At 52.9% G+C, this 26,859-nt stretch overlaps 1 protein-coding gene across 2 annotated transcripts in view; it reads right to left on the bottom strand.

The window, feature by feature from the left end:
- The window catches only part of CFAP65 (cilia and flagella associated protein 65), a 41,436-nt gene that overhangs the window by 12,516 nt on the left and 2,061 nt on the right, over positions 1 to 26,859 (bottom strand). For both annotated transcript variants that reach the window (XM_045032857.1, XM_045032859.1), the window contains exons 4-21: positions 25,642 to 25,744; positions 23,262 to 23,428; positions 19,783 to 19,982; positions 19,047 to 19,192; positions 16,694 to 16,916; positions 16,099 to 16,364; positions 14,972 to 15,172; positions 14,159 to 14,521; positions 13,154 to 13,291; positions 11,945 to 12,190; positions 11,307 to 11,531; positions 10,604 to 10,762; positions 9,960 to 10,125; positions 9,143 to 9,271; positions 7,316 to 7,541; positions 6,329 to 6,457; positions 5,632 to 5,808; positions 4,963 to 5,029 (exon numbers count right to left, since the gene is read on the bottom strand). In XM_045032857.1, the coding sequence (XP_044888792.1) occupies positions 4,963 to 5,029; positions 5,632 to 5,808; positions 6,329 to 6,457; positions 7,316 to 7,541; positions 9,143 to 9,271; positions 9,960 to 10,125; positions 10,604 to 10,762; positions 11,307 to 11,531; positions 11,945 to 12,190; positions 13,154 to 13,291; positions 14,159 to 14,521; positions 14,972 to 15,172; positions 16,099 to 16,364; positions 16,694 to 16,916; positions 19,047 to 19,192; positions 19,783 to 19,982; positions 23,262 to 23,428; positions 25,642 to 25,744 (3,331 nt within the window). The remainder of the gene's footprint in view (positions 1 to 4,962; positions 5,030 to 5,631; positions 5,809 to 6,328; positions 6,458 to 7,315; positions 7,542 to 9,142; positions 9,272 to 9,959; positions 10,126 to 10,603; positions 10,763 to 11,306; positions 11,532 to 11,944; positions 12,191 to 13,153; positions 13,292 to 14,158; positions 14,522 to 14,971; positions 15,173 to 16,098; positions 16,365 to 16,693; positions 16,917 to 19,046; positions 19,193 to 19,782; positions 19,983 to 23,261; positions 23,429 to 25,641; positions 25,745 to 26,859) is intronic.

Below are 26,859 nucleotides of genomic sequence, written 5' to 3'. Positions count from 1 at the left end.
TCAAAGCACCGTACAAATACTTAGCACCCAAGGATCAGGGCTCCATTGTGCCAGGCTCTGCACACATACAAGGGAAGACAGTTCCTGCTCCATACAGTTCACAATGGAGAAAGACAAGCGTGCCTAGGCATGAGACAGTCCCCGAACCCTGCACTCTGATGAGAGTGGGAGATTCCATTTCCTGAGCTTGACTCAGGGAGCCAGGCCTGCTGACTTTATCCAGCGGGCTCTGCTTTCACAGGACTCTGATCCCCAGGGTAAGACACCTGTTCCCCTGGACACATGGGATGTTACCTACAGGCAGTTGTCTCCATATAACCGACAACCAAAGTAGCAGGATGGAACTTAGAGAAAGAGACCAAAAGGCTTAGGCTTGCTGAGATCAATACTTTCCTGATGGACTCTGTAGGCGCTGGAAGTCTGCCTGCAATGATTACTGTCTGCCTAAGCATGCAGAGCCCAGAGACAGCAGACACCCACCCAGGAGCAGAGCTTGCTCAGACAATGCCAACTCCAGGTAACCATATGTAATGACCAGTTAATAAGCTTTGAAAGCTTGAAGCATTTGCGGGTCCACCCTGTGGATTCCACATGCCCGTGGGGATCCTCCCCAGGATCCTGCCCTTCAGTGGAAGTGATCGAGCACCCTCTCTGATCTGAGCTCTGGGAACCAGGCTCTATGGCTCAACATCTGCAGCCTGCAGTGGGCTTCCTTTTAAAACCACTGATGGTGGCAAATTCTGCCCAACCCACTCTCCTGACAGAGAAGTCAGAGCTGCAGTGTTTTGGATAATGGAGAGTGACCAGGCAAAGGGTTTCCCAGGCCAAAAGCTACCACCTCTCTGGAAGAGTGGGGCATGCAGGTTCACAGAGCTGGGGATTTTTTCCTGCAAAAAGTTTCCTGCAGGAAATTAATGTGATTTCCCTCAAAACCCTCACAAACCTAGAGTCACCTCAAGCCAGAACAAGTCACTTTAGACCATTAGCCTGCATCCAAGTGGGAGGGGAGGGAGTGAAGGCCCCATAAGAGACCTCACTCCAGATGAAAAAGGTCACTTATGAAGAGGGGCAGTGCCAGAGGAGGATGAGAGAGGTGGGAACAGATCCATCCTCTTGATCCTTTCTGGGCTGGCTCGCTAGTGATCAGCACCAAGCTGTGCTTGGGGCTCAAAGATGGACAAAGAAAATCCATGCCTTGGGTTGGGCCCACATGATCATACAGACCCCAGCCCGCAGGCAGTCTGCTCTCCAGTCTGGCGACGACCCCCACCCCAGAACTGCTTACTGATGCCATCTGAGAGATCCCAGGTCCAGCCCTTGGGCTCTTGGGACATATACTAAAGCAGCTGGTTCCCATGAGGCTACAATGGATTCCAGGCATGTGTCTCTCCCCCTCTTTCCCATGAGCGCAGGCAGAGAGCAATCTTCTGCACCACTCCTGTTCCTCTCGAGAGGGGAGGAGCCATACAGCAGGAGTGTTGTGAGCAAGACACAAGCAGTCATTCTTCCGCTCTGCTCTGTTCTGATTAGGCCTCAACTGGAGTATTGTGTCCAGTTCTGGGTGCCACATTCAGGAAAGATGTGGACGAATTGGAGAAAGTCCAGAGAAGAGCAAAAACAATGATGAAAGGTCTAGAAAACATGAGCTATGAGGGGAGATTGAAACAATCGGGTTTGTTTAGTCTGGAGAAGAGAAGCCTGAGAGGGGACCTGAGAACAGTTTCAAGTACATAAAAGGTTGTTACAAGGAGGAGGGAGAAGAATTGTTCTTTTTAACCCCTGAGCAGGGGTCACAACGCGACTGTGGTAAAAATGTTGAGGTCCATGGTAATTTTTCAAGACACGTTGAATGACATAACCCCCCCGATGTCCGTCACTAAGTACGGTAATTTTGTCAAGTGTCCGTTGTGCAACATGGTAGTGCCGACCCCTGCCTCTGAGGACAGGACTAGAAGCAATGAGCTTAAATTGCAGCAAGGGTGGCTGGACATTAGGAAAAACTTCCTGTCGGGGTGGTGGAAAAAGCTGCCTAGGGAGACTGTGGAATCTCTATCATTGGAGGTTTTTAAGAGCAGGTTAGACAAACACCTGTCAGGGATGGTCTAGATAATACTTAATCCTGCCTGGAGTGCAGGGGACTGGCCTAGATGACCTCTCGGGGTCCCTTCCAGTCCTACGATTCTATATCATGCTTCAGCTCCTGTCTAGCATCCTCCACGTGCCATGGGCATGTGGAGGGGTCTCCTCACTACCTCTCCCTTTTCCCCTTCTCTCTCTCTCCCCACAATGTATCAGTGCAGGAGATGGAAAGTGTGGGGCACGGGCAGCTCCTTTCTGATGCAGCATATGGGTGCTCCGTAGCCTGTACAACACTTGTGAGTGCACTGGGGGGAGGCGTTCCCTTCAGTGCACTGATGCTGCATTTGCCCCTCCATTGGTCCAGGTCTCCTTGAGCACAGGGGCCGGCGCAGCTCTCTGTGCATTGGCTGCGGCAGCTCCTTCAGCAGCGCTCCACTCTCACTCTCCTCTGCTCCTCATTCTGGGGCAGGCTGGTGGCCACTGGTCTTAAGCCACCAGAGTCTCTGCTGGGCAAGGCAGGGCCATGTGCCTCTGGAGCTCTAGAACTAATCCCTCGCTGGCTGGCTGCCAGAGAGCTGCCGGCCCCGCTCTGGAGTGTGCCAACCGGCATCGCACAGGGAGCCCATCCAAGGGTTTCAGGGACAGGTACAATTAAGCCACTGTTTGAACAATTTGTTCAACGGGCTGGATTTCCAGCTGACAATAGCCCTGAAAGAAAGGAACGGAAAGTAAAACGCGATGTGAACACAAAGCTTTCAGAGGAAACTTCAGAGACAGACAGGAAGGCTCAGAGGGGCCTGAGCCATGCCCGGTAGAGCACAAGGTGACGTTGGCTCTAACTGAGAGAGAGAAATGAGTTCCAATCCTGAGGAAACCCTCAAGGAAAATCCAAACCAGGGGCAGCTCTGAGCTGCTTTAGTGATTGGCAAGGCAGGGAGAATGAATGGCAGCTCCTCAGTGATGGGAGCGGAGAAAGGAGCTGAGAGATGAAGGTACGTGGCTGCTGTCCCACCATTGCACAGACAGGACAGAATGTACCTGCTGGCACTGGGGGAACAGCTGCCTCCACACCTTGGAAGCCGTGGGAGATCCTGCCGATCACATGCTGGAGCTCAGAGCAGCTGGTGCTTTAGGAGAAGGCCCATCTCTGAGACAGTGTTGATGAGGAGGAGCGACGGAGGGAGGGTAAGTATACCAGAGAGAGGGCATGAACTGCAGAGGTGAAGACTCTTGCACCAAATGTGAGGAGCGGCAGAGAAGAGGCCAGTGTGAGACTAGGAAAGGGAGTCTGGAAGCAAATAGAGAAACAAGGTCCATGAGATACCACTGGGTGGGTAAGTGTGCAGAGAACTGAAAAAACAGAAAGGCCGTTTTGAGCTGGCTCCTTAAATGAGTGTGGAGCCAGCAGAGCTGTCTACGAATGGGGCTGCTCTGCATAAACTGTACAATGTAACAATACGTCGGGCAGAGTCACAGCCCCCCTCCAAGGAGAACGCCAGCGGGGTTCAGGTTGCAGGACGCAGGCACCCGTGCGGGAATTTTGCCATGGCACTGACATTTATAGCTCACTCTATAGGGTTGAATTGACAAAGGACAGGAACAGAATTAATGCCAGCCAACGTGGTTTATGGGAAATTGGTCTTGTCCAACAAAGCACATTTTAAATGCATTGAGAACTGGCTAACACACAGGTCTCCAAAAATAGCCATCAGTGGGGAATCCTCATCAAATAGGGGTGTTTCTATGGGGTCCAGTAGGGAGTGGGTCTAGGCCTGATGCTAGTCAACATTTTCATCCATGATCTGGATGTAAATATAAAATTGCTGCTGCTAACATTTGCAAATGACACAACCGTTGGTGGAATGGCAGTAACGAGGAGGGCAGGGCTGTCCTACAGAGCGAGCTGGATCACTTGCATTTCATTATAGCCAACTGCAAGGTGACACATCTAGGAACAAGGACTGCAGGCCCACCTACAGAATGGGGGACTGTACCCTGGAAAGCAGGGACCCTGAAAAGGGTTTAGGGCTCCCAGTGCGATGATATGGCGAAGAGGGTTAATGCGACCCCGGGTGTATAAATAGAGGAATAGGGAGTGAATTAACGAGGTGATTTTACATCTGTACATAGCACTGGTGAGACAGACCCTGGAATAGTGCATCCAGTTCTGGGGTCCACATTTTAAAGAGGACCTTGAAAACCTGGAGATGGTGCAGAAAAGAGCCACAAAAATGATCCAAGGGCTGGAGAAACGCCCTAGAGTGAGACTCAAGGAGCTCAGTCAGTTTAGTTTCTCAAAAGGAAGATTGAGGGGTGACTGAAGTAGAGTGTATAGTAAGACTAGGTAGTAACGGGCCTGTAGTCTCTGTAATCAGAGACAGGCAGAACAAGAGCCAATGGCTGCAAGCGGAAGCCAGACAAAGCCCAATCACAAAGAAAGCACAATTTTTTAGCAGAGGGTGATTAACCACTGGAACCAACTCCCACGGGAAGGGCTGGATTCTCCTTCTCTTGATGTCGTCAGCTCCAGACTGGAGCCTTTCTGGAAGCTGTAGTAATCGAACGAGTTCTTGGGCTCAATCCTGGTGTAACTGGGTGACTGTCAATGGCCTGTGCCGTGCAGGTGGTCAGACTAGACGATTTAATGGTCCCTAATCTATGAAAGGTGCCATGGGACACAAGCTGTCTGAATCTGGGTTTCATGCCTCGTCCGCAAGAAGGCACCTCCATCACAGCGCCCCAGGCTAAGGTACTGGTTCGGTGCTGACTCCACAGGAAGGCCACCATTTAGTGAATGCTTTGCGGCTCCTGCCTTGGTGTGAATTCAGCCCCTGGAACTTACTGGCCTGCTAGCTGCACGGCAAGCAATGCCTGCTATCTTACCAGAATCTCACGGCCATGGGAGACCTTCAGCAGGACCGGGAGCCGATCAGTGCCGATGAAATCGTGTCTAGCAGGGCAAGAAAAAACACCAGGGTCAGCGAGAGAGGAAAACCTTAAAAATCTAAGCCTGTGCCTGGAGTGACAGGCTCAAGGATCACACAGTGAATGAGAGACAATTCATTTCCCTGCTAGAGAGAGTCCCTGTAGCATAAGGGCCATTGACACATGGAGGGCACAACTGGATTTGATATAGACACGCACCAATTTACAGGCCCGAGCCCCGGAGTTCCTGAAGTCCAGAAGAGTTAGAGACAATCAGGATTAGACCCCAAGTAAAAGCTGGTTAATTTTTCTATATGGAGCCACTGTCGCTGACACAGCCGGTCTCTGGGCCCAGCCTGATTTTTTTAAAACTACTAATAGATAAAACCACACAAACTGGCTCTGGAAAGGAGCTATCCAGCCATCTCTCCATTCCCCACTCTGTCCGGCTGGCCCAGGGTGGGTCCAGAGAGCACATTCCTGAATGCCTTGGCCAATCCAATTTTAAACGATATTGACGTGATTCCGGTAAAGACCACATTGGGGTCAGAAAAAAGAGGACACAGTCAGAGGGACTTCTATGGGGCCCTGCTGGGGATGCACCGTGTGATGGGCATGAACTGTCACCTGTGCGAGAGCTGCACTGTTTGCTCCTGTCCTGGGAAGAGTCTTCCTGACTTTGGGGAAACACTGAAGAGCTGGTTGTCCTGAACTCTCATCTGGTGCAGCTCACTGGGGTTGAACTCTGTGTTTTCTGCCCAGTGCTCCACATCAATCTTCTGGTCAGAGGGGAACAGAAAGGCCCTATGGACCCAGCAAAGCCAGTCAGCCAGAGCAGGAATGAGAATAGGCATCACTCCCACACGGGGGCTTGTTCTGATGGGATCATGAAGGTATCAGCTTTAGCACAAGGCACGGAAGTGCTGGAAACTCCTCACCACTGCCAACCCCCCTCAGCCCTGCCTGCAGAACCCTCCTGGAACCCAGCCCTGGGTTCCCCACCCAGATAGAGCCACGAGTCTCAGGCCTGACCTGCAGGACACAAGATGAATCCATGAAAACTGGGACAGTCCCGCAGTTTGTGATGGGCAGCGACCCTGGCTTTTCCTCTGCAGAAGGACCCCAGGTGATAGGACGGAGTTCAGCCCAGTCGGGTACTCAGAAGCCTCCTGCTGAAGTCCCCTGTCAGATCTCCTCTAGCTCAACCCCTCAGAACATAGAGCCCCTTGGATGCCAAGTGCACTCAGTGCCCTGGGAGCAGCTCCATGTCCAGGGGCAGCTCTGATTCCAGCAGAGGGCACGGGGTTTAACGAGAGCTACGTACCATTCCACTGGCACGACCCCATTGTTCTCCAGCATGAGGATCACCACGGATGGCTCGGCTTCTATCGGAGCAGCCCCAAAGTTGAAATCCAGCAGGACGGGGGTGTGCACGGGGGGGACTGGGCAGACGCTGTGCAGGGCAGAGAAAGAGGAGATGAAATCAAGCCAAGAGGAGGGAAAGCTCACTGGAGGTGCTGCAGGAGATGGATGCAACACAACTGCCGGGAGGCTCCTCCCTTGGGTACCAGCAGAAGCTAGTGACCTTCACTCCTCATGAGGGCTCCACACTCCAGGAATATCAGCTGCCCAGAGCGGAGGCACCCAGACACTCAAACACTTTCCCCTCCTCCTGAGAGCTGCCTCTGTCTAAGGTGGCTCTTCACTCCACACTGGGAATCTCAACACACAGCGAGGGCTAAGCATGCTGGGTAGGCACAGTGCATTTAGTGCCTAGAGCGGGCACAACACAGGTCATAGCCAGGAACCTCCCTGGCTGACCCAGGAATGCTACTGCCCTCCTACAAAGAGAGCTGGGCACAGCCAGAATGGCAGCTCAGCCGGACGCTGGGCCCTGGAGAGGAGATGGGGGCCTGCGGGATTGCAGTGCCCACCCAAGCTCAGTGCATCACCTCTGGATGGCTGCAGACAGGGGAGCGGGGTGGGACTCATTCCCGTTCTCCACGCCCTGCTACCATCCAGCAGGCTCACACACATGCAGCAAGGCAATGCTGAGTCCATGCAGAGGGACCCGAGGAGAGGGAGAAAGGCGAGGTGAAGTTTCAAGGCTTCCAGCCTCCCCGCAGAGGGGAAAGGACAAGGCAGGGAGCACAGGCAGCGGGCCAGGGCGAGGTGAGGAGCTGCCTGCTTTGGGGCTGAGAAGGAGTCAGCGAAGGTGACACCGAGCTGCATATCAAACCCTCCAGCCATGCTTTCCCTTCCTGGATTGTACTGCAGGTTACAGGCTCCTCTGGGTTGGGTCTCCAGTCACCTGTGCCTTGTGGGAACCCTGTAGGTGAGCTCTGCGGAGGTGGGGTCTCGCTCCAGGTACTGGTTCAGAGTTTCCAGTGCAAAGAGCCTCCAGAGGTGCAGCTTGCTGATGCCGCGGGCACTTCCTGCTGCACACACATCCGTGACGCAGACAGAGGGGTAGACGCCCGTCGCTACTACACAGCAGAGGGCCTGCTGCTTCCCTACGGTGTTTGCAGGATCCCGAGCTTGCAGGAGAAGAGACAAGAACTAGTCAGTGCAATGTCGAGGGAAGCTGCCCAGGGTAGGCTAGAAGTAGGGTCTGGATCCCCACCGGAGAGCCAGACCCCTGCCTGGGATGCCCGGGCACACGTGTCAGAAGCAACCAAGACATGAACATGTCTGTTATAAGACATATAAAGGGAAGCTGCATGGGTGGGGCATAAGCATGTGGAGGAGAGGGGACAAGGTGGGGCATGGGTGGACTGGGAACCATCTCTGCCTCGGCACCCCTGTGTCTAACGCCATCTCTGCCTCGGCACCCCTGTGTCTAACGCCATCTCTGCCTCGGCACCCCAGGGCTCAGCTGTGTCTAACGCCATCTCTGCCTCGGCACCCCTGTGTCTAACGCCATCTCTGCCTCGGCACCCCTGTGTCTAACCCCATCTCTGCCTCGGCACCCCAGGGCTCAGCTGTGTCTAACGCCATCTCTGCCTCGGCACCCCTGTGTCTAACGCCATCTCTGCCTCAGCACCCCTGTGTCTAACCCCATCTCTGCCTCAGCACCCCTGTGTCTAACCCCATCTCTGCCTCGGCACCCCAGGGCTCAGCTGTGTCTAACGCCATCTCTGCCTCAGCACCCCTGTGTCTAACCCCATCTCTGCCTCGGCACCCCTGTATCTAACGCCATCTCTGCCTCGGCACCCCTGTGTCTAACCCCATCTCTGCCTCGGCACCCCTGTGTCTAACCCCATCTCTGCCTCAGCACCCCTGTGTCTAACCCCATCTCTGCCTCAGCACCCCTGTGTCTAACCCCATCTCTGCCTCAGCACCCCAGGGCTCAGCTGTGTCTAACGCCATCTCTGCCTCAGCACCCCTGTGTCTAACCCCATCTCTGCCTCGGCACCCCTGTATCTAACGCCATCTCTGCCTCGGCACCCCTGTGTCTAACCCCATCTCTGCCTCGGCACCCCTGTATCTAACGCCATCTCTGCCTCGGCACCCCTGTGTCTAACCCCATCTCTGCCTCGGCACCCCTGTGTCTAACCCCATCTCTGCCTCGGCACCCCTGTGTCTAACCCCATCTCTGCCTCGGCACCCCTGTGTCTAACGCCATCTCTGCTTCGGCACCCCTGTGTCTAACGCCATCTCTGCCTCGGCACCCCTGTGTCTAACGCCATCTCTGCCTCGGCACCCCTGTGTCTAACGCCATCTCTGCCTCGGCACCCCTGTGTCTAACGCCATCTCTGCCTCGGCACCCCTCTGTCTAACGCCATCTCTGCCTCGGCACCCCAGGGCTCAGCTGTGTCTAACGCCATCTCTGCCTCGGCACCCCTGTGTCTAACACCATCTCTGCCTCGGCACCCCAGGGCTCAGCTGTGTCTAACACCATCTCTGCAGACAGCATGGGGGCAAGGGAGAAAGCAAAACATCCCGTGAGTCCAGCCGAGCTGTTCAGCACAGAGACTCCCGCAGGCAGGAGTAATCCACTGGGAATGGAGGGAGAGGCGCAGCTGGGAGCTGACATCTTGGCAGATTCAGACAGTTTATGTCTGGCATGGAAAGGGCCCCCTGGCTGGATGCAATGGAACGGCCCTTTTGGTCCTTCTTGGCAAGCCAGGGCTCTCACCTTTGGGCGTGGAAATGGTGTAACTCATTGCCCAGGTGTAATGCAGTTGACGGGCTGGGCTGACGGTTGCTTGGACAACAGCCTTTGACCTTGCAGGAATCATCCCCTTGTAATGATCCAGCTCTAAAGCTGCAAGGGAAAGGAAAGGACATGAGTACTGGGAGGGCACTGACCTCTTGGTCTCAGGATAATTCTCTCTCTATATATATCAAGCTACATCGTATACATGGGGTGTTCAGAATGTAGATATTCGTTCTGCACACACCCAGGGTGCCATTTTCAAACAGACCTAACTGCTCAATCCAAACCAAACACGGACACACACTAGTCCTCATGGAGGACTCTCCACGACAAGCTTCAAGTATCAATCTGGTTTTGCTTCTAGCCCTGTTTAGAAATCTGTGCACTGATATTATTTTAAAAAGAAAGTGGTTTTTTTTTCCCAAATCCAAAAACTTCTGAATTGATTTTGCTCAAAATTTTACCCTTTAAGCTGAAACTTTGAGCAGGACCCCAGCATGGAAATTTTCAGATGAAGTGAGCAATACTGGTGAGTGATGAGAACAGGGAGCTTTTGTTTTAGTAGAAACGTGTGATAGCTCTAATAATAGTGGCAGAGGTTTGTACTAGGTACCCAGTATAAAATGACAGACAGACAGGACACACCTGTACCTTCTCAAACATACCAGCTGTCACAGAAAGAATGGGTGTTTCTCAAGCTGGCAAGAGCAATTCGTCCATTTTAGAATGCCTTTGCCTGCAATAAAAACAAGGCCCAGTGCCCCCCATCCCGCTGCCCCACACATTCTTTTAATACCTAGCGGATCGCTGAGGACTTCCTCAGGGTCACATGGTCCTGTGATTATCTGCTCCACGTGGAGGATGTAGTTCAGAGAACAGGTCCCATTATTCAACAATACAAGGTCACAGGACTGCAGGCCGCCAACCAGAACGTTCCCTAGGTCCAGCTGCTCCTCCTGAGCCTAGAGCCCAAAGCCGGCACACAAGGATCAGGCTGGTATTGTTACATCAGCGCAGACTGCTCAGGGGGCAGGACAAGGCTGCTATCGGGCTAGGCCAATATACATAGTGTAGCACAGGGACCCAGTCTGCACCATAGAGATTATAAAGCATTGCCTGCTGGGACTTGTAGTCTTACTATGGGGCCTTGCCCCACGCAAAGAGGAGGGGAACTGCATAGGCACCTGATGATAAAACGATGGACGGGTGATGGATCTTGCTGAATGCAAGGCCAACCCAGAAGTCCAGCAGAGCGGGAGTAACATTCTTTCCTCTACTATCACCTCCTTCCCTCTGGAAAGAAGCTGCCGTTGGGCTCCAAGCACCCGTTGTCCCACCCTCCTCTAGTACTTTACTAGGAGGCTGGAGAGTCAGCTTAGCCCATTAATCCCCCGGGGAGACACTCCTCCCCTTCCCCCTCTCCCACACTCTGGTACTTACCATAATGGTGCCCAGTGCCCCCTCACCAATAACCCGCAGGGTGTAGCGGGTGCTCTCAGGAAACTCAGGGGCTGAACTCCCTTGGGCTCTCCAGACCGACACCCAGCTTCGCAGGAGATACTTGGTCTCCTCCCCAGGGGTAAAGGTCCATGCCTGAGCCTGGAATCACAGGAGGGAGAGGGCATTCACTGGTGTTCCCAGCCTTTCCACTGCCCGGGCCAGGGAGTCAATTCCAAACACATTGTGGAGCAGCTGACAATCCTGGGTGTGTAAGACAGACACTCACTGGTGTCTCAGTCACACTCCAGCAACCATCCTTCCATTCAGCTCTGTCCTGACTCCTGATTGTGTCTGCCCATTACCTGACCCCTGTGTTGGGGGTTCTTACAGGGAACACATGCCTAGACACTCACAACCAGGCCTTCTCAGATACACCAGTTCTTGCTACCCTCCACAGGAGGTGCAGAGGGAAACCTGCCCAGTGGTTTACAATATATTTGCTCCTAGTGCCTGGAAGGAAACAAGGATGTGGTGGAGCAAACTTACTTCCAGATCAAGCTGGAGGAAGCTGGCTAGCTACCCTACCCGAGACATGTACTGGCACCCTCTGCTCTTGGCCAGTGGGGCTATGAACTGCTGCCATGTGGTTTTGCTCTCAGCTGTATGGTGGGTGGCGGAAGAAAATGACTTTGGCAGAACTCACCAAGGCTTCGTTGGGCTGGATGACCCCTGTGGCGGGCTTGACGGACAGGACCTTGCTGTCAGACTCCTGGATCTTCCACTTGAAATGCATCAGTAACCTTGTGCAGTTCTTTATGGTGTAAGTGCGTGTGGTTGAGGTCCCCACACAGGTAGGCTTGAAGTACAGATTCCCATCTCCTTCTAAGAGCAACAGAAGGGACTCGCCACTGCTCCGGAGCGGGATCTCCTACGGGACTCAGGGAAAGGGAATAGACAGTAGCAGGAAATCTTAGCTGAGTTCTAAAAGGACCAGACAAATTTGCAGCTCCTTCGAAAAGGCATCTGGGATCACAACAGGGATGAGCTTGAAGGGGAAGGACTCTGGGCCTTCCTGTTGTGCTGTCACGGAGAGTCCTGAAGAAACCTTGGCACAAAGCAGGCAGGAGAACAAGGGGCACCAGGCCCTGGAAGGCACCTGCTGTGCCAGTAAGAAATGGGCACATTGATGCCACCCAAAGGACATTTTAGAAGACGTTAATTTCCCACTTCAAAAAGAGAAGAAACCAAACTACCAAAAAGGAGAAATAACCAGGCCCATGGTGAAGGTTATCACGAAGGGAGAGAACAGAATACAAAACAGCCCTTCTACCCTCGCCCTACCTGGGTGTACTTGGGATAGGAGTTCAACTGCAAGGACAGGATGTGCTGGTGCGTGGCCATGTCCGCCGGCTGCGTTGAGAGAAGGAAGATCTGGTGGGCTCCTGGGGCTACGTACCCTGAGCAGGGTTTGACCAAAACAGAGGGACAGGTGTCCTGGTTCATGCAGAAGGTGATCGGGGAGGTGCCAACGTTCCAGAGCAGCACGCTGCGGTAGGTGTTGGTGTTCGGACCCACCGCAGGGAACACCTGATGGACAGAAAGTGAGCCGGGAGGGCTGGGTTCATTTCAGAAGGCCAGTTTACACAGGAAATCTTTGTCTAGTTGAATTCCCCTTTCCGGAATCTGACAAGCACCAGCCTGAGCCCTTGGTGAACCCTGCCACTACTTCTAAGGAAGCAAGAGAAGAAAGTGAATTCACTCTAAGGCGGACAAGGTGCGGCCAACAGACTGACAGCAACCTGTGGAGCTGTGAGGACTGCACCTGCCCACTCCTTTATTTGTCTGAAGTGGCCTGCTGAGACTCCACGCCCAGCATGCCATGCTCCTTACCAATCCAAACCTCTGCAGGCCCCACTCTGGGTTAAAGAGAAAGATGGCTGCAATCTGCTCCACTTTATGCAAATCATGGGTGGCTATTGGGTTTTTGGCAAATTACCAAGGCAGCCCCTTTGCTGGGTGCCTCTGGGCTAGCTGGGGAGTCTCGTCTGACTTCTCAAGAGGGCTCTTCCTAGAAGGCTGTAGGCTCTTGGAGATGGGGCAAGTCAGATCTTCCTTAGCCTCGTGGGAAGGACAACCCCTGTGCGGGAGAAGCAGCAGCAAGAGCACAACTTTTGTCTCACTTTGCCTTGCAGGACACCTCTCTTCCAATAAAGTCTTGGTGTGCTGCTCTGTCGCTGACCCCCCCACCCCCAATGGCTGGAGACTAGCTAAGGCACATGGGGAGAGGGGCTGTCTCAGCTATCTCGTCACTTGTAAGGACCAGCTTTGACAGGAAGGACCAAGCTGTTCATTACAAGCTGGGACACAAGAGAACTGGGATACGGGGGGACTCCCCCACCTGTCCTAAGCTGGGAGTTCTCCATAGGGTAGGAAGCCACCCAAAGCACATCTCTGACCAGGACAGGAGGAGAGAGCGTTACGTACTCCAGGACTCTCCACATCGAAGATTCACCACGTACTTTTCACATGACACACACCGACCACACTCACCTTGGGGGAGTCCAGGACATAATGCGGGATAAAGTGTTGCCGATCTGCTTCAAAGGTGTGGCCCCTCAGCCGGATGGTCAGGCACCAGGATGGACACATGGTGCTGTCCTCCTCGATGTTACTATAGTGTCTCAGCACCTGCAGGCAAAGGAGAGACAGAATCGTGCATCCGTGGGGAGGAAAAGTGCCACAGAACCATCTTCAGATGAGATAGCATGAGCAGCCATTCATATGATTGCCACCCTCAGGGGATACAGAGGAGCCGACCTGCGTCAGGGAAGCAGGGCCGGTCAGGGCGGGATCAGGAATGACCTCCAGAGAGTGACATCCCAATGCTAGATAAGTTATGTACTTATCTGTCCCCCACTACTGCAGGTATCTGAGCTTCACAATCTTTAATGCATTCACCCTCGCCACACGCCTGTGACGTGCTCTTAGCCCCATATTACAGCAACTGAAGCCCAGGGAAACTAAGTGACATGCCCAAGGTGACACAGGAAGCCTGTGGAAGAGCTGGGAACTCAACCTTGCTCTTCTGAGTCTTGGATGATTGAACCAACTCTTCGCTCCCCAGCCATCCTGCTGCTCACACTGACTGGCCTGAACTCAGGACATGGCAAAAGGAGGGTGTCAGTGAAATGATTCTCAACCATTTTGTTGTCAAACTTTGTGGGTATTTCCACACCTGCCCACAGAGAGGGAAGGAGCAGCAATGGAACAGGCAGCTGGTTGGGGAGCATTTGTCCTCCTCTAGGCCACTCATTCAGAGCAGAGAAAGTCTGATATGACAAAATGCAGTTTAAATAAAGCCAACTCAGCCTAACCCGCCCAGGCAGTGTGGTGGCAATGCGATTTCTCCTTAACTCACTCCCTACCTCGGGACTGGAGCACTGGGGTGGACAGATCTTAGGCCCGACATGGTGAAAGCCATAGGTCTAGATTTCAGTCAAGCCCTTGACATTAATGTGGCTGCATTTGGTGTGGATTCTGGTAATTCCTACTGACCTTGTAGAAGGCAAAGCCTTCCAGCTCTGCTGCATACAGAGTGTTGAGCTGAGAGGGGTGGAAAACGAGGCGAAAGGCTGTGGATTTCAGAGGTGGGATGTCGCAGGTTTCAGGGGTCACCCGGAAGGGACTCTCTGGCCTGCATATCCATGTAACAGTGATCTTTCCTTTGGTGTGGTTGGTCAGGCAGAGAGGAAGTGGTTCCACCTCCTGGAGCCGCACACAGCAACCAAAATCAAACTCCCTAACGCTGACACTGACGTGAGGGGGAAAGATGGTGAGGTCACTGGTTATGCCATCGTGGAAGTATTCGGTCATGGGGTCGATGTATGGGTACTCCTCAGGGGGCTTATCTTCAGGGACCTAGGAGAAGGAAACAGATCTCTGACTAGCCCCGGGGTAAACACTACAGCAAAGCACACTCCCTACAGGACATGGGAGCCCAGGTGACCTCACAGTCCTGGCTGCCAAGATGACCAGCAAGCTGTAGCTAAGCACAGAGAACGTCCCCTTTATAGCATGTTTCCCAGGAAAGCTCAGCATTTGGGATCCAAGGAGGCTCCTGCTTTTTAGCCAAATTTCAATCAGAGGTTGACTGAGGCAAGAGAAGGTCCAGCGATTAGTTCAAAGGCCCACAGTGGGCTAGTAACTGAGCTGGGATCAGAACTCAGGCAGATGAATGCCAGTAATATATGCTATATACACTTGTAACTGCATAATTAGCATGAGGGCAGCCTGGCATCTGCAGTGGGCAACCAGTGCCCTGGTGGGCAGAGCAAGGGCAGCGTGGCATCTGCACAGGGCAGCCCATACCTGTGGAGGCAGCTTGAGGGCTCTATTGTCATCCATCTGCAGCTTCCCCTCCCTCAGCATCGAGCTCAGGATGTCTGGTGGGTAGAAGGTCAGTCCTCGTGCCATGTTGGTCCTGTACCACGAGAGGTGTCTTGGCCGCAGGATGGCTGGTTTAGTTGTATCAGAATGGCAGGTACCAAACAAATCCAGGAACAATGGATCCTGGGGAAGTGCCAGAAACACTTGCAGGAAACAGGCTACTTTGACTGCCCTCTGGTTGGCTGCTTTTCCTGTTACGCATCACATATACATTCCCCCTCCCCCCCCGGGGTAAGTGACAGACTTAGCACTGTGTAAACACACACCACCATTGACATTGCCTCTGGATTTGGCCCAATAGCTTTGCTAGAATTAGGGAGGGATGTAGATGGCACACGATGCAGGATCAGTGCACCAGCCTTTCGTTTCCAGACACGTAACCTGACTCACAAGTGAGAGGAGTTTGCAGATCTAACACACCACCCAGTGAAGAGTCTGCTCAGAAACGGCCCAGGCTGGATTAGGAGGAGACGCAGTGATGGGTTTACAGGGCTACGTAGGGGAGCCCAGGACTAGAAGGGAGCATTGCAGACAGGTCAGGGTTGAGGTGGGAGACTCTGTAGGCCAGGCTTATGGTACATTGGCAGAGCTGTGAAAGAGAGCCCCACACTGGAACAGGAGGTCAGGATTGAGGTGTGCTGGCAGAGTCACGTGGGGGAAGCTTGAGTAGCACAACCTGTACCAACACAGTCTGTCTTCATAGCCTGACATTCACCACCAAACACGGTGGGGGAGGCAATTTGTGTTTCATTTTTTAACCTGGTGTTGGTGACAAACATCTTGCTCTGAAATGAGCGCAGCTGCCTGGTGCCTAACACAGCCAGACCGAATAGACACTAGCCCTTGAGCATATACACATCTCCTCAGCAGAACGCCATGCAGCACTCTCCTGCCACTTGCAGATCCTTTCCCTCTCTGGAGGCACAGAACCAAGTGATGAGCAAGGCTCTGCAACAGCATTTCTCTCATCCCCTCTCCGTTCCCAAGCAGAAAAGGTTTCCTTTGTGCTCTGACATCTCAGTAACAGCGTCGCCTGCTGCCCCTCCTACCTGGTGATGGACGAGGCAAACCACTCTGCGGTAACAGATGATAGGGTGAGTAGGCCAAAAGGTCACCCTCAGGATGAGAGTGGCCATCCCGCTCAGGACTCCACACGGGCGGTCAAAGGAGAAGACGCTCTCTCTGCCATCGATGTCGAACTGGTAATAGGCAGGGACATCCGAAATGTTGCTGATTTCCAAAGGCTGCGTCACACACTCTCCAAGGTTGAGCCAGCCAAAGTTCATGAAGGAATGTTGCAGGCACACTAAGGGACCTGGAACAACAACCAATGCCTGACGCTTTCATACCAATTTCTATCCCTGCAGCACACTCTATTTCAGCCAATGTGGATCATCCTAAGTCAGAAGCGAATCATCTGACAGGTCCCCAAACCAATCTGCCTCAGCAAACAGCTGGACATGCTCTTCCAATAGCCTCATGCCGAAGCACAAGCGAGTGGTAGAATTTACACTCCACTGGGGCCAAGAGGAGCGTGGAACCTGGCAGAAAGCCAGTCCCAGCCCACGTACCGGACACGCTGTCAGCCACTCCCCTACCCCAGTCAGAAGGGCCCTGAAGACACGGGGGACAGTCCTTTGATACCTTTGCATGATCCAATCACCTTCAGGACCGTTTGGGTGAGGTTCCCTACCGGCTCGATGGTGAAATAGTCCACACTCTGCACCCCTACTGTCTGGGGGCTAAAGCGCACAGAGATAAGCAGCTTCCCATTGGCTGGAACAATGGCCTGTGTGACATCGCAAGAGAAGACGTAATCCCGGAGCAGGGGCTCCTTTGCTCTCTCAATCCTAAACGGGACGCTGACCTGTGGGGGGAGATGAGCAGGTTCCTACAGTTCCGGTCCAGACTAGGTTGCTCTGCATTTTGAAGACTATCAGTTTAAGATCTGTGTTCTTATGTCAGCTGAGCCCTGAGTCGGCAAATGTACTTGTCTGTCACCTTAGAGAGCTGGGTCTTATTTATAGCGAGTCACAAGTGACGTGAGTTGGGGAGAACCTCCCCCTGGTTTCTAGTGGGCATCTGCCTACATTCCCAAAGCAGCAAGGTTAGCTGCTTCTGTGCAGGAGACACCAAGAGTGGGTTTGCCGCCGGGTGCAGCAGCTCAGAACTGAGGTGCATTGCAGAGCTGTCTGAGGAAGCCAGCACAGCCCCCACCTGCACGGTCACTGACTAGCTGTCCCTCAGTCTGTTCAGCAGCAAACTCAGACAAAACTCTAAGCAGCCAATGAGGCCTGACAGCAAAATGTCCGTCCGGAGAAGGGAGCTCACCCTCCTTTGGGGTCACCAGGCTACCCAGTGTAAAGCAGGCGCCTTTCCTGATTTCCCAGGAAATGCTGCCATCTGCTGGGCTGCTTTTAGGGATGGTAGAGAGACAAGGTCAGCGAGGTAATATCTTTTATTCTGGCGGTAACTTCTGGTGGTGAGAGAGACAAGCTTTCAGGCTTACACAGAGCTCTGCTTCTTTAGGGATGGTCATCATTTGTGTCCCAGAAAGCCTCAGCCAGCGGGAATGTAAAGCTGCAGGAGGGTCCGGCTAGCGATTACTGCCCACTGAGACTGATACCATCTCTACCGCTTCCGGTCCCCCATCCCCGTCTGTCTGTTCAGCCATGTTTTACCGTGTAAGAATCTTAGACAAGGGCAGGGACTGACTGACTAAGAGGGCCCTGGGCCCTGTTTGGGGCTTCTGGGTGCTTTCACAATAGAAATAAGAGTCATCTAAAGGGGAAGGCTTCCTTAGTCTGTTTCTCAGGCTTTACAACCTGTGCTCTCATCTTCTAAATCGATGATCCCCTTCCACATCCAACCCGTAAAGTGTGAAACAGGCGGTTTGTTTTGATGGAAAACCGCCAAGGTTCTTGAGCCCTAAGGTAGAGCATGTCCTCCTCGCCGGCAAGGCTTAGGCGAGCCCTGGGGGCACATCAAACAAGCTGCAGGAGAGGCACCTGGGAATGAGAAACCACCAACCCAAGAAAGACACCTCCCTGGCACCAGGACAGACAGGGATCACTCTGAAACACAGGGCAGGCCAGAACTATGCAACCCCATCGAAATCAGCAGGGCTCCTGGGTGTATCAGCAGATTTTAACGCCACCACTAAGAGCATTGAAAGGCAGTTTGCTTGACTAATTAGGACACCATCAGGGGCGGCTCCAGGCACCAGCACGCCAAGCGCGTGCCTGGGGCGGCAAGCCACGGGGGGCGCTCTGCCGGTCGCCGCGAGGGCGGCAGGCAGGCTGCCTTCAGCGGCATGCCTGCAGAGGGTCCACCGGTCCCGTGGCTTCGGCGGACCTCCCGCAGGCGTGCCGCCGAATCTGCGGGGCCGGGGACCTCCCGCAGGCAAGCCGCCGAAGGCAGCCTGCCTGCCGTGCTTGGGGCAGCAAAATACCTACAGCCGCCCCTGGACACCATGGTATTATTTATCTTGTGTGTTGCCACCTGACATATGCCTGACCAGCATTGGCAGAGGTAGGTGCAGGGTGGCCAGGACCAGAATAGCGGGGGGCTAAGGGTCAGGAGTGAGGCACCCTGGCAGAACTGTAGGGGTGGGAGAAGCCTGCGCAGAGCCTGTCTGCACTATGCCTGGCTCGAGCTCACTGCCAGCTGCGCCCACCCCCCTTTCCTCAAGCGTCACAGTCATTTGCTCATTTGCAAAGTCCAGTTTTGCTCTGAGAAGTGACCCTCTCGGTGTGGCTGATGCCCAGTGAAACAAGAGAGAAACACATGGCTCTTCTTCACCGGGTATAAATCTATCTGTCTCTCTCGAATTCGCCAGCCTTATTCCATGCCCACGCTCACAGCTTCCTGACACGCAGCCCCCACCGCACTCTCCCCTGCACACACCCGTTATTTGTACAGCTGTAGTAAGGAGAATAAAGCGTGTTAGCAGCTGAGGTCTGGGAGGAACAGACTTACGCCCGCCTTGCCAACTCACCACGGATGGGTTGCAGATCTCCACTTGTCTCTCCACAGTGGTGCCGACAGCCACAGAACCAAAGCACAGCACGTCCCGGAAGTCCCCAGGCTCGACATCTTCACACAGTTCCCCCGGCACACGCACCAGAAGGCGAGGATATTTGGCTATTATAAATTAGAACGCAGGATCAAGGGGCAAGGCCTTTTGTTTGTCACTCTCCTGATAACACACATTAGGCCCTAGCTATTCTCTTTACGCCAGCAGGGCCCTTGGCAAAGAACAGTTCTATGTCTTAGTAACTGTGGTTGCTCAAGATAATCGCCCGCATGGAGCCACACTTTGGCCTTAGAAAAAAACTCCAACTGGTAGCACTCATGAGAGCCCTAGTATAGGCAAGGCTCCTGCGGCTTCTAGTGTTTTTACTATTGTGCAAATTAAATCACCTTGTCTTCCCGCATCAAGTGACTGAAGAACAAGAGAATTACCCCTTTGGACCAAGCCGCAGCACTGCATGCTGGGACCTGTAGTCTCCACACTCTCTCTGTATTAAAGATGACCACACATCATATTACAGAATTTCATGGGCCAGTTTCAACCTGCGGGCTTCTCTTTGGCCACCCCTGGTTCGCATGGGACAACAGAAGGGCCATTAGTCAGGGCCTCTTGATGCATTTGTCTGGAATATGATTCTGCAGGCTCCCATGCTTATGGACTGTGCTGGCTTCTTTTGCCTTTACACTCTAGAAAGCCTCACCGATGGCTCTTAGCTTGATGGTCCTCTTCTGTTCCTCATTGTCTCCAAACCAACACACTGCTATCGCATCGTACACCAGTGCCATCTGGGGCTGGAAGGTCACCTTCACCACGCACTCAGAGCCTGGCTCCAGCATGCCACTGACAGGAGTCAGGTGGAAAGGGCTTGGTGTCTCCCAGTTAAATAACGTAATTAGATCACTAGGGAAATGGAGATGTGTGGTAAGCAGCCATCAAACCTCCAACCCATCTCTCCCAGCACATTCACCCCAAGGCTGTGCCTCCCCAGGGCCTTTGGGGCCCGTGCTCCGCCTCCTGCAGCAGCCAACCCCTGAGTTTCAGCAGAAGGCAAGAGCCCTCCACAGTGCACTTGGACACTTAAAATGGTTTCTGGCAGATCCATCTGCACCTGGCTCCCCTTGTGCCATCTACGCCCTCTAGCCACAATTTACTGCCAATGGCCCCACACACTCACCATCCCAGGTTTAGAACATGGGACAGTTTCCAAACAAGAAAGGCCATTTCACACCAGGGGAAGCCTGGCCCATTCCAGCTGGCCTGAAGCTGACCTACCTGCTTTCCCACTGTAGCCCTCTTTCCCCTCCTGCCCTGAAAGTCCCATCACTGCTGGCCCTCTTACCAAGCCCTCCCCACAGCTTTGGTGATCTTCTCTGGGATGACACCCCCTGAGCCTACTGCCCTTTCATTCAAAACCAATCAAAGCCAGGATGAGTCCTGGTTTCCTTATTCTTAGATGACATCCTCAGGGGCCAAGTCCCTCACCAGAGGGACCGGTTTGTATTGAGTGTCAGCACCCTTTACAGCACCCCTGTGGCACCCAGCCAGCTCAAGAGAAGATGATGTAAGTGCAATGCAGTTCAGTTACTGTGTGTGCCGATGCAGCACCAGGAGGAGCTAACCAGGCCTATTCTCGACTGACAGGCCTTGGCATAGATAACACAGATGTAACGCGCCGGGCCAGAGGATGCCAACACACAACCAGTACTTGAAGCTTGCTACACTTTCCTCTTCGCGCTCTCTGCCTTCCTTTCTCTCAGCCACCTCGAGCAGGAGCAGTATCTATGCTGTCTGCCTCAGCGTGGAAGTGACGCACTAGAGAACGGACTCGGGTCCAGAAAGCCCTGCTGTCATTTCTGTGCTGCTCGCTTGCCGGGGAGGAGAGGCAAACTCAGAGAAGGGCTGAACGAACAAGCTCAGCCACCAGCCCAGCTCTGCCTGCTCCCCAGGAATGGGGTGGGAATTTACTAACAAATGTCTCAACCCCTGTCTGCGGAGTTGGGCATTGTTCAGGATCCTGAGACTTTGTGTACAGGGAGATCGGGGTGCGCACATGGAGGCTGAAGGCAACTGAACCCTGAGGGCTGAACAGTGAAATCAGAGACCTGCTCACACAAACAGAGGGGAACCTCACACCTCAGTGAAATGTATTGTACAGCGATCTCCAGTGCTCTCCTCCCCATGCACACCTGTGCATTGCCAAGAGAAGCGGTTGTTAGCCAGATATCGGAGGGGAGGAAATCTGGTTGCTTGGACAGACAGCTATTGTGTGCGATTCACAGAGAAAGCACTTCGACCTCAGAGCGGGATTCGCTTTTTCAAATCAGATACACTGACAGACAGAAATATGGACCACTGGGCCCAGCTGAAAGGCTGTGTTGAGGAACGGGCACTAGAGTGCCCTGGAGGCTTGGACCCCTTGGATAACTGGGCATCTCCCTGCATCATTCCCAGCATCTGAACCCCGGCCTCACAGGAGACACTAACCGCCGGCAGCAGGGCCAGCAGGCTTTCACTCTTCTTTCTCTAGATGAAATTAAGGCTGGATTGTCAGCCCTAGAGACTGAAGGCTTCTGTTCGCCCACAGAGCAAGCTCAGCACAGCAAGCTTCCCACACACTCTGCCCTGCCCACGTGCCCCAGCCCTGCCCCAGAGAGTCCACTTCTAGAAGTGAGAGGAGAGTTTCATTTCCATGGCTTCATTAGCCAAGACTCCCACCAGGGTGGCAGGTGCTCTGGTGGTGGGTGATGTAGACACCTGCCCTGTGAGGAATCATAGAAACATAGGAGCTGGCAGGGGCCTCGAGAGCCCACCTAGTGCATCCTCCCCCATGGCCAGTTATGCAGGCAGACTAGATGATATAACAGTCCCTTCTGGCCTTAAAATCTAGGAGAGCCGCCCATTCCCCAGGCCAGGTAACAGGCTACAGAGATGAGACTTACTTTCAATCAACAAAGGCCTGGGCTACACTAGAAAATTAGGTCAGTTTAGTTATGTCAATCAAGGGTGTGAAAAATCCACACTCCTCAGCAACACAGTTAAACTGACTAAGTCCCTGTGTAGACAGCACTGGGTCAACAGCAGAAATCATCCATTGCCCTAACTACCGCCTCTCAGGGAGGTGGATACCTACACCGACAGGAGAACCCCTCCCATCAGTGTCGGTAGTGTCTACACTGAAGCGCTGCAGCTGTCCTTCTGTAGCTTTTCAAGGGTAGACAAGCCCTAACAAAACAGTGACCTGGATCAGAAAGGCTGCTTCCCACATCCGTCCTCTGGAGCTAGCCAGTCATAGAATCATAGAATAATAGAATATCAGGGTTGGAAGGGACCTCAGGAGGTATCTAGCCCAACACCCTGCTCAAAGCAGGACTAATTCCCAACTAAATCATCCCAGCCAGGACTTTGTCAAGCCTGACCTTAAAAACCTCTAAGGAAGGAGATTCCACCACCTCCCTAGGGAACCCATCCCAGTGCTTCACCACCCTCCTAGTGAAATAGTGTTTGCTAATATCCAACCTAGACCTCCCCCACTGCAACTTGAGACCATTGCTCCTTGTTCTGTCATCTGCCACCACTGAGAACAGTCTAGATCCATCCTCTTTGGAACCCCCTTTCAGGTAGCTGAAAGCAGCTATGAAATCCCCCCTCATTCTTCTCTTCTGCAGACTAAACAATCCCGGTTCCCTCAGCCTCTCCTCATAAGTCATGTGCTCCAGCCCTCTAGGGGGAGGGATAGCTCAGTGGTTTGAGCATTGGCCTACTAAACCCAGGATTATGAGTTCAATCCTTGAGGGGGCCATATAGGGATCTGGGGCAAAAATCTGTCTGGGAAGTGGTCCTGCTTTCGACTAGATGACCTCCTGCAGTCCCTTCCAGCCCTGATATTCTATGATTGACCATCTCCCTCCTCTCAGTCCTCTTGATCAGGTGGAACTGGTGCCTCGTCTCCCAGTCCCAACCCCTGAGCCCTCCCCTTTAGAACCTAACCCTGGAAAGTCTTGCGCTGCAGAGGTGGCTTTCCAGAGGAATGATGTCAGCCTACAGTGGGAATCGTGGCAAGATCGAAACAATGAGCCAAAGAAGCCAAATTGACCCGAAGGCACAAAGCGGCTGGCTCAGCCCCGGCAAGTCTGGAACGTGATTCTGCTCGACCTGCAGCAGCCTTGCGGGCTCACTCACCCAGCGTTGCACAGGGGAAACGAGGCCTCTGTAAAATCGTGGACGGCGCAGAGAGGCAGCTGGATGGTGTCTGGGAAGAGCAGCTTGTGGCGTGGAAGCGTAGCCCGCAGGGCAACAGAGAACTCACCCTCAGGCTTTTCAAAGCAGATGCTGTCTTCATACTCCTTCTGCACAAAAAATAAGGGGAGAGAGAGAGCTGGGCAGTGAGACAGGACCCAGCCTCCCACCAGCTGGGGCTCTTTCCCTGGCCACTCACCCTCCTCTGGGCACAGGAGATTCTGTCATTCCAGCACCTTAGGAAGAGCGTTGGTGATGGAGCGCACACGCTGGAGGGTAGGACGTGAGAGGTGCTAGGGACTGGCAATCACTGTCTCATGGAAGTGAATCATGCAGCCCCAGAGAGCACAGCGCTTGAATTACCAGACACATTCATTTAACCTTTGTTTGTTTCCCGGCAGTTTTCTTTTTTCAACCTCTTTAAGACCCTGATCCAGCAAAACACTTTTGCATGTATTTAATTTCAGCCTGCGAGACCTCCCCTTGCCTTCAGTGGAGCTCCACAAGCACAGGCAGTTACGCATGTGACTAAGTGCTTTGCTGGACTGGGGCCTAACTACATTTCATGCGGGTGGAAGGTGCCAGATTGAGTGTTGCAGACTGAAGGCCTCTGTTTATCCAGTGAACAGTTACAGTAAAGGGAACGGCAAGGCACACATCTCCCACACACCACAACCCCAATGGGCCACACTCATGCCTAGGAACTAATGCTTGTGTAGGCGAGATGGCACCCACTCTCTATGGCCCAGTCAATCCTTGGTGTCTCTGCCAGTAGGCGGACAATTGCATGGGTGGCACAGTGTGATGTGAACATAAGAACGGCCGTACCGGGTCAGACCAAAGGTCCATCTAGCCCAGTATCCTGTCTACCGACAGTGGCCAATGGCAGGTGCCCCAGAGGGAGTGACTCTAACTGGCAATGATCAAGTGATCTCTCTCCTGTCATCCATCTCCACGCTCTGACACACAGAGGCTAGGGACACCATTCCTTACCCATCCTGGCTAACAGCCATTTATGGACTTAGCCACCATGAATTTATCCAGTTCCCTTTTAAACGCTGTTATGGTCCTAGCCTTCACAACCTCCTCAGGTAAGGAGTTCCACAAGTTGGCTGTGCGCTGTGTGAAGAAGAACTTCCTTTTATTTGTTTTAAATCTGCTGCCTATTAATTTCATTTGGTGACCCCTAGTTCTTGTATTATGGGAATATGTGGACCCCTGTCTGCTTGAAAGTGGAACGAGACCATCGACTCCTTTCACACAGGCCACTGAATCAGAAGCGGAAGGTAACACCACTGACATAGTCCGGACTCAAACACAGACCTCTAGGCGAAATGTTCCATATCCCCTTCCCAAACGTCTGAGCCAGCCAGTCCTCCAAACTCAGGCGGGAGTGGAACCAATGCCCTCAGGGTGAAAGGCTTCCTACTGTTTTTCTGAGCCCCCACAGCATACGAGTTCCCAGTACATAGACTTATATAAAGCAGCTGTGCACCTTGGCCAAGTTATAGATGCTGTGGGAACCAGCACTTTGAATCCCTGGTTTTTGTTTTCTCAAATATCATTTTTTATTTAACATGCACTCCACACACACATCGCCCATCACCATCTTTCTAGTCCCAGCGCATGGGCAATACACATAAAAGCACACAATAATCATCAAGATTAACACACTACCAAAAATGACACTAAATGAATTCCCCAGTGGACTGAAATAAAATGGGGGAGGAGCTTTTTGCCACTCAACCTGTCCTGCAGTCAGTCGATAGCCCATGCCCTGTGCCCAGGTCAGTGGACTCAGGCCTTGTTGGGCCAAGGGGGAAAGTGAGTTCCAGAATCAAGGGCTCTTCACTAAACCCCCCCCAGTTCCAGGCCCCGTAGTGACAATAAGGGACTGTCAACTCAAGCATCACTGAGTTGAGAAGGGAGAGGCATATGCAAGATACAGAGAACGTACCCTGTGGAAACCACGTGTTGGCAAACTCTGCAGAGAAGCCATGCTCCCTTCATAGGAGGTCCTGTCAGGGCAGGACTGAGGCATACTAGCATGGGGTGTAAAGTTACCCTGCTGCTGCCCAGGCTGTACCCATTCTGTGGATGGGCAGAAGCTGCTGGTCTCCAGGGCTGCCACTTCAGCACCTTCCCCCAGTGATGTATTTGCTCAAGAAATTTAAAAAAAAACAAAAAACCCTAAAAAACCCCAAAGAACGCCTGAGAAAGGGATCTGCTGAGCCCCACAGCCCAGTCCCTCCCTTCCCGGAGTCTCGCCTGAACGCAGATGTGATATAAGCAGCAGAAAGGGCTGTGGGAGGTACTGTTTTACCTTTTCCAAGGGGCGGAAAATGATGGGAAGAGTTAAGGACATCCCAGGGCTCAGGACAATCGGCTGTGGGAAAACAGTGATGAAAAATCTTGTGGCAGGAGGTCTAGAAAATCAAATCAAACAAGAGACACATCAGAGGAGATGATGTCAGCACCTGGTCAATTACCCCAACCATGATAACTTTTACCCTTCCGTATCACCTTCCTCCCCCGTGGCAGGTAGGGAAGCAGTATTACCCCATTCAACAGGGCACAGAGATGCTAAGGACAGTGTCCCCAAAACCACCCTCTAATTTCAGATGTCCAGACTGAAAAACCTTGGACCCCATCCTCAGAAATCCTGGGCACCCAAACTCCAACCAAAGGCAGCAGGAGCTGGAGTTGCTCAGCATCCCTGAAAAAAAAATCAGACCCTGGGTGTCTTAAGATGAGCATCCAAATACTTAAGGAACCCAAAATTAAAGGCCACTTTCGAAACTTTGCATCCAAAACAGACTCCAAAGAGAGACTGCTGAACTCAAATTAATATGCAAATTAGATACACTTAATTTAGGTTTAAACAGAGACTGGGAATGGTTAGGTCATTACACTAATTGATTCTATTTCCCTATGTTAAGTTCTCCTCACATCTTCTATGGGTCATCTCAATTATCACTTCAAAGGTTTTTTTTCTCCTGCTGATGATAGCTCATCTCAATTGATTGGACTCTTCCAGTTGGTATGGCTACTTCCACCTTTTCATGTTCTCTGTATGTATAAATATCTCCTGTCTGTGTGTTCCATTCTATGCATCCGAAGAAGTGAGCTGTAGCCCACGAAAGCTTATGCTGAAATAAATTTGTTGGTCTCTAAGGTGCCACAAGGACTCCTGTTCTTTTTGCGGCTACAGACTAACAGGGCTGCTACTCTGAAACTTTGCATGCAAGGTCACCTAGCAAATCAGCAGCAGAAGCAGAAACAAAACCCTGGTGTTCTGACAATTCCGATCTCTAAGCGCCAGACCCCTTTCCTTCCCTGAATAATATTTTTACACTGCCCGCCAGGGCCAGCTCCAGACCCCAGCACGCCAAGCAGGCGCGTGGGGCGGCATTGTCCCGGCAGGGCGGCATTTGGCTCCAGCGGACCTTCCGCAGTCATGCCTGCGGGAGCTCCACCGGAGCCCCCGGATGAGTGGACCTGCCGCAGACACTTCTGCCCCGGCCGCGGGACCGGGGAAGGG

This window comes from Mauremys mutica, chromosome 10, assembly GCF_020497125.1.
Source record: "Mauremys mutica isolate MM-2020 ecotype Southern chromosome 10, ASM2049712v1, whole genome shotgun sequence".
Classification (NCBI taxonomy): domain Eukaryota; kingdom Metazoa; phylum Chordata; order Testudines; family Geoemydidae; genus Mauremys; species Mauremys mutica.
The sequence above is the reverse complement of the archived record's forward strand: the minus strand, read 5'-3'. Positions and strand labels throughout refer to the sequence as shown.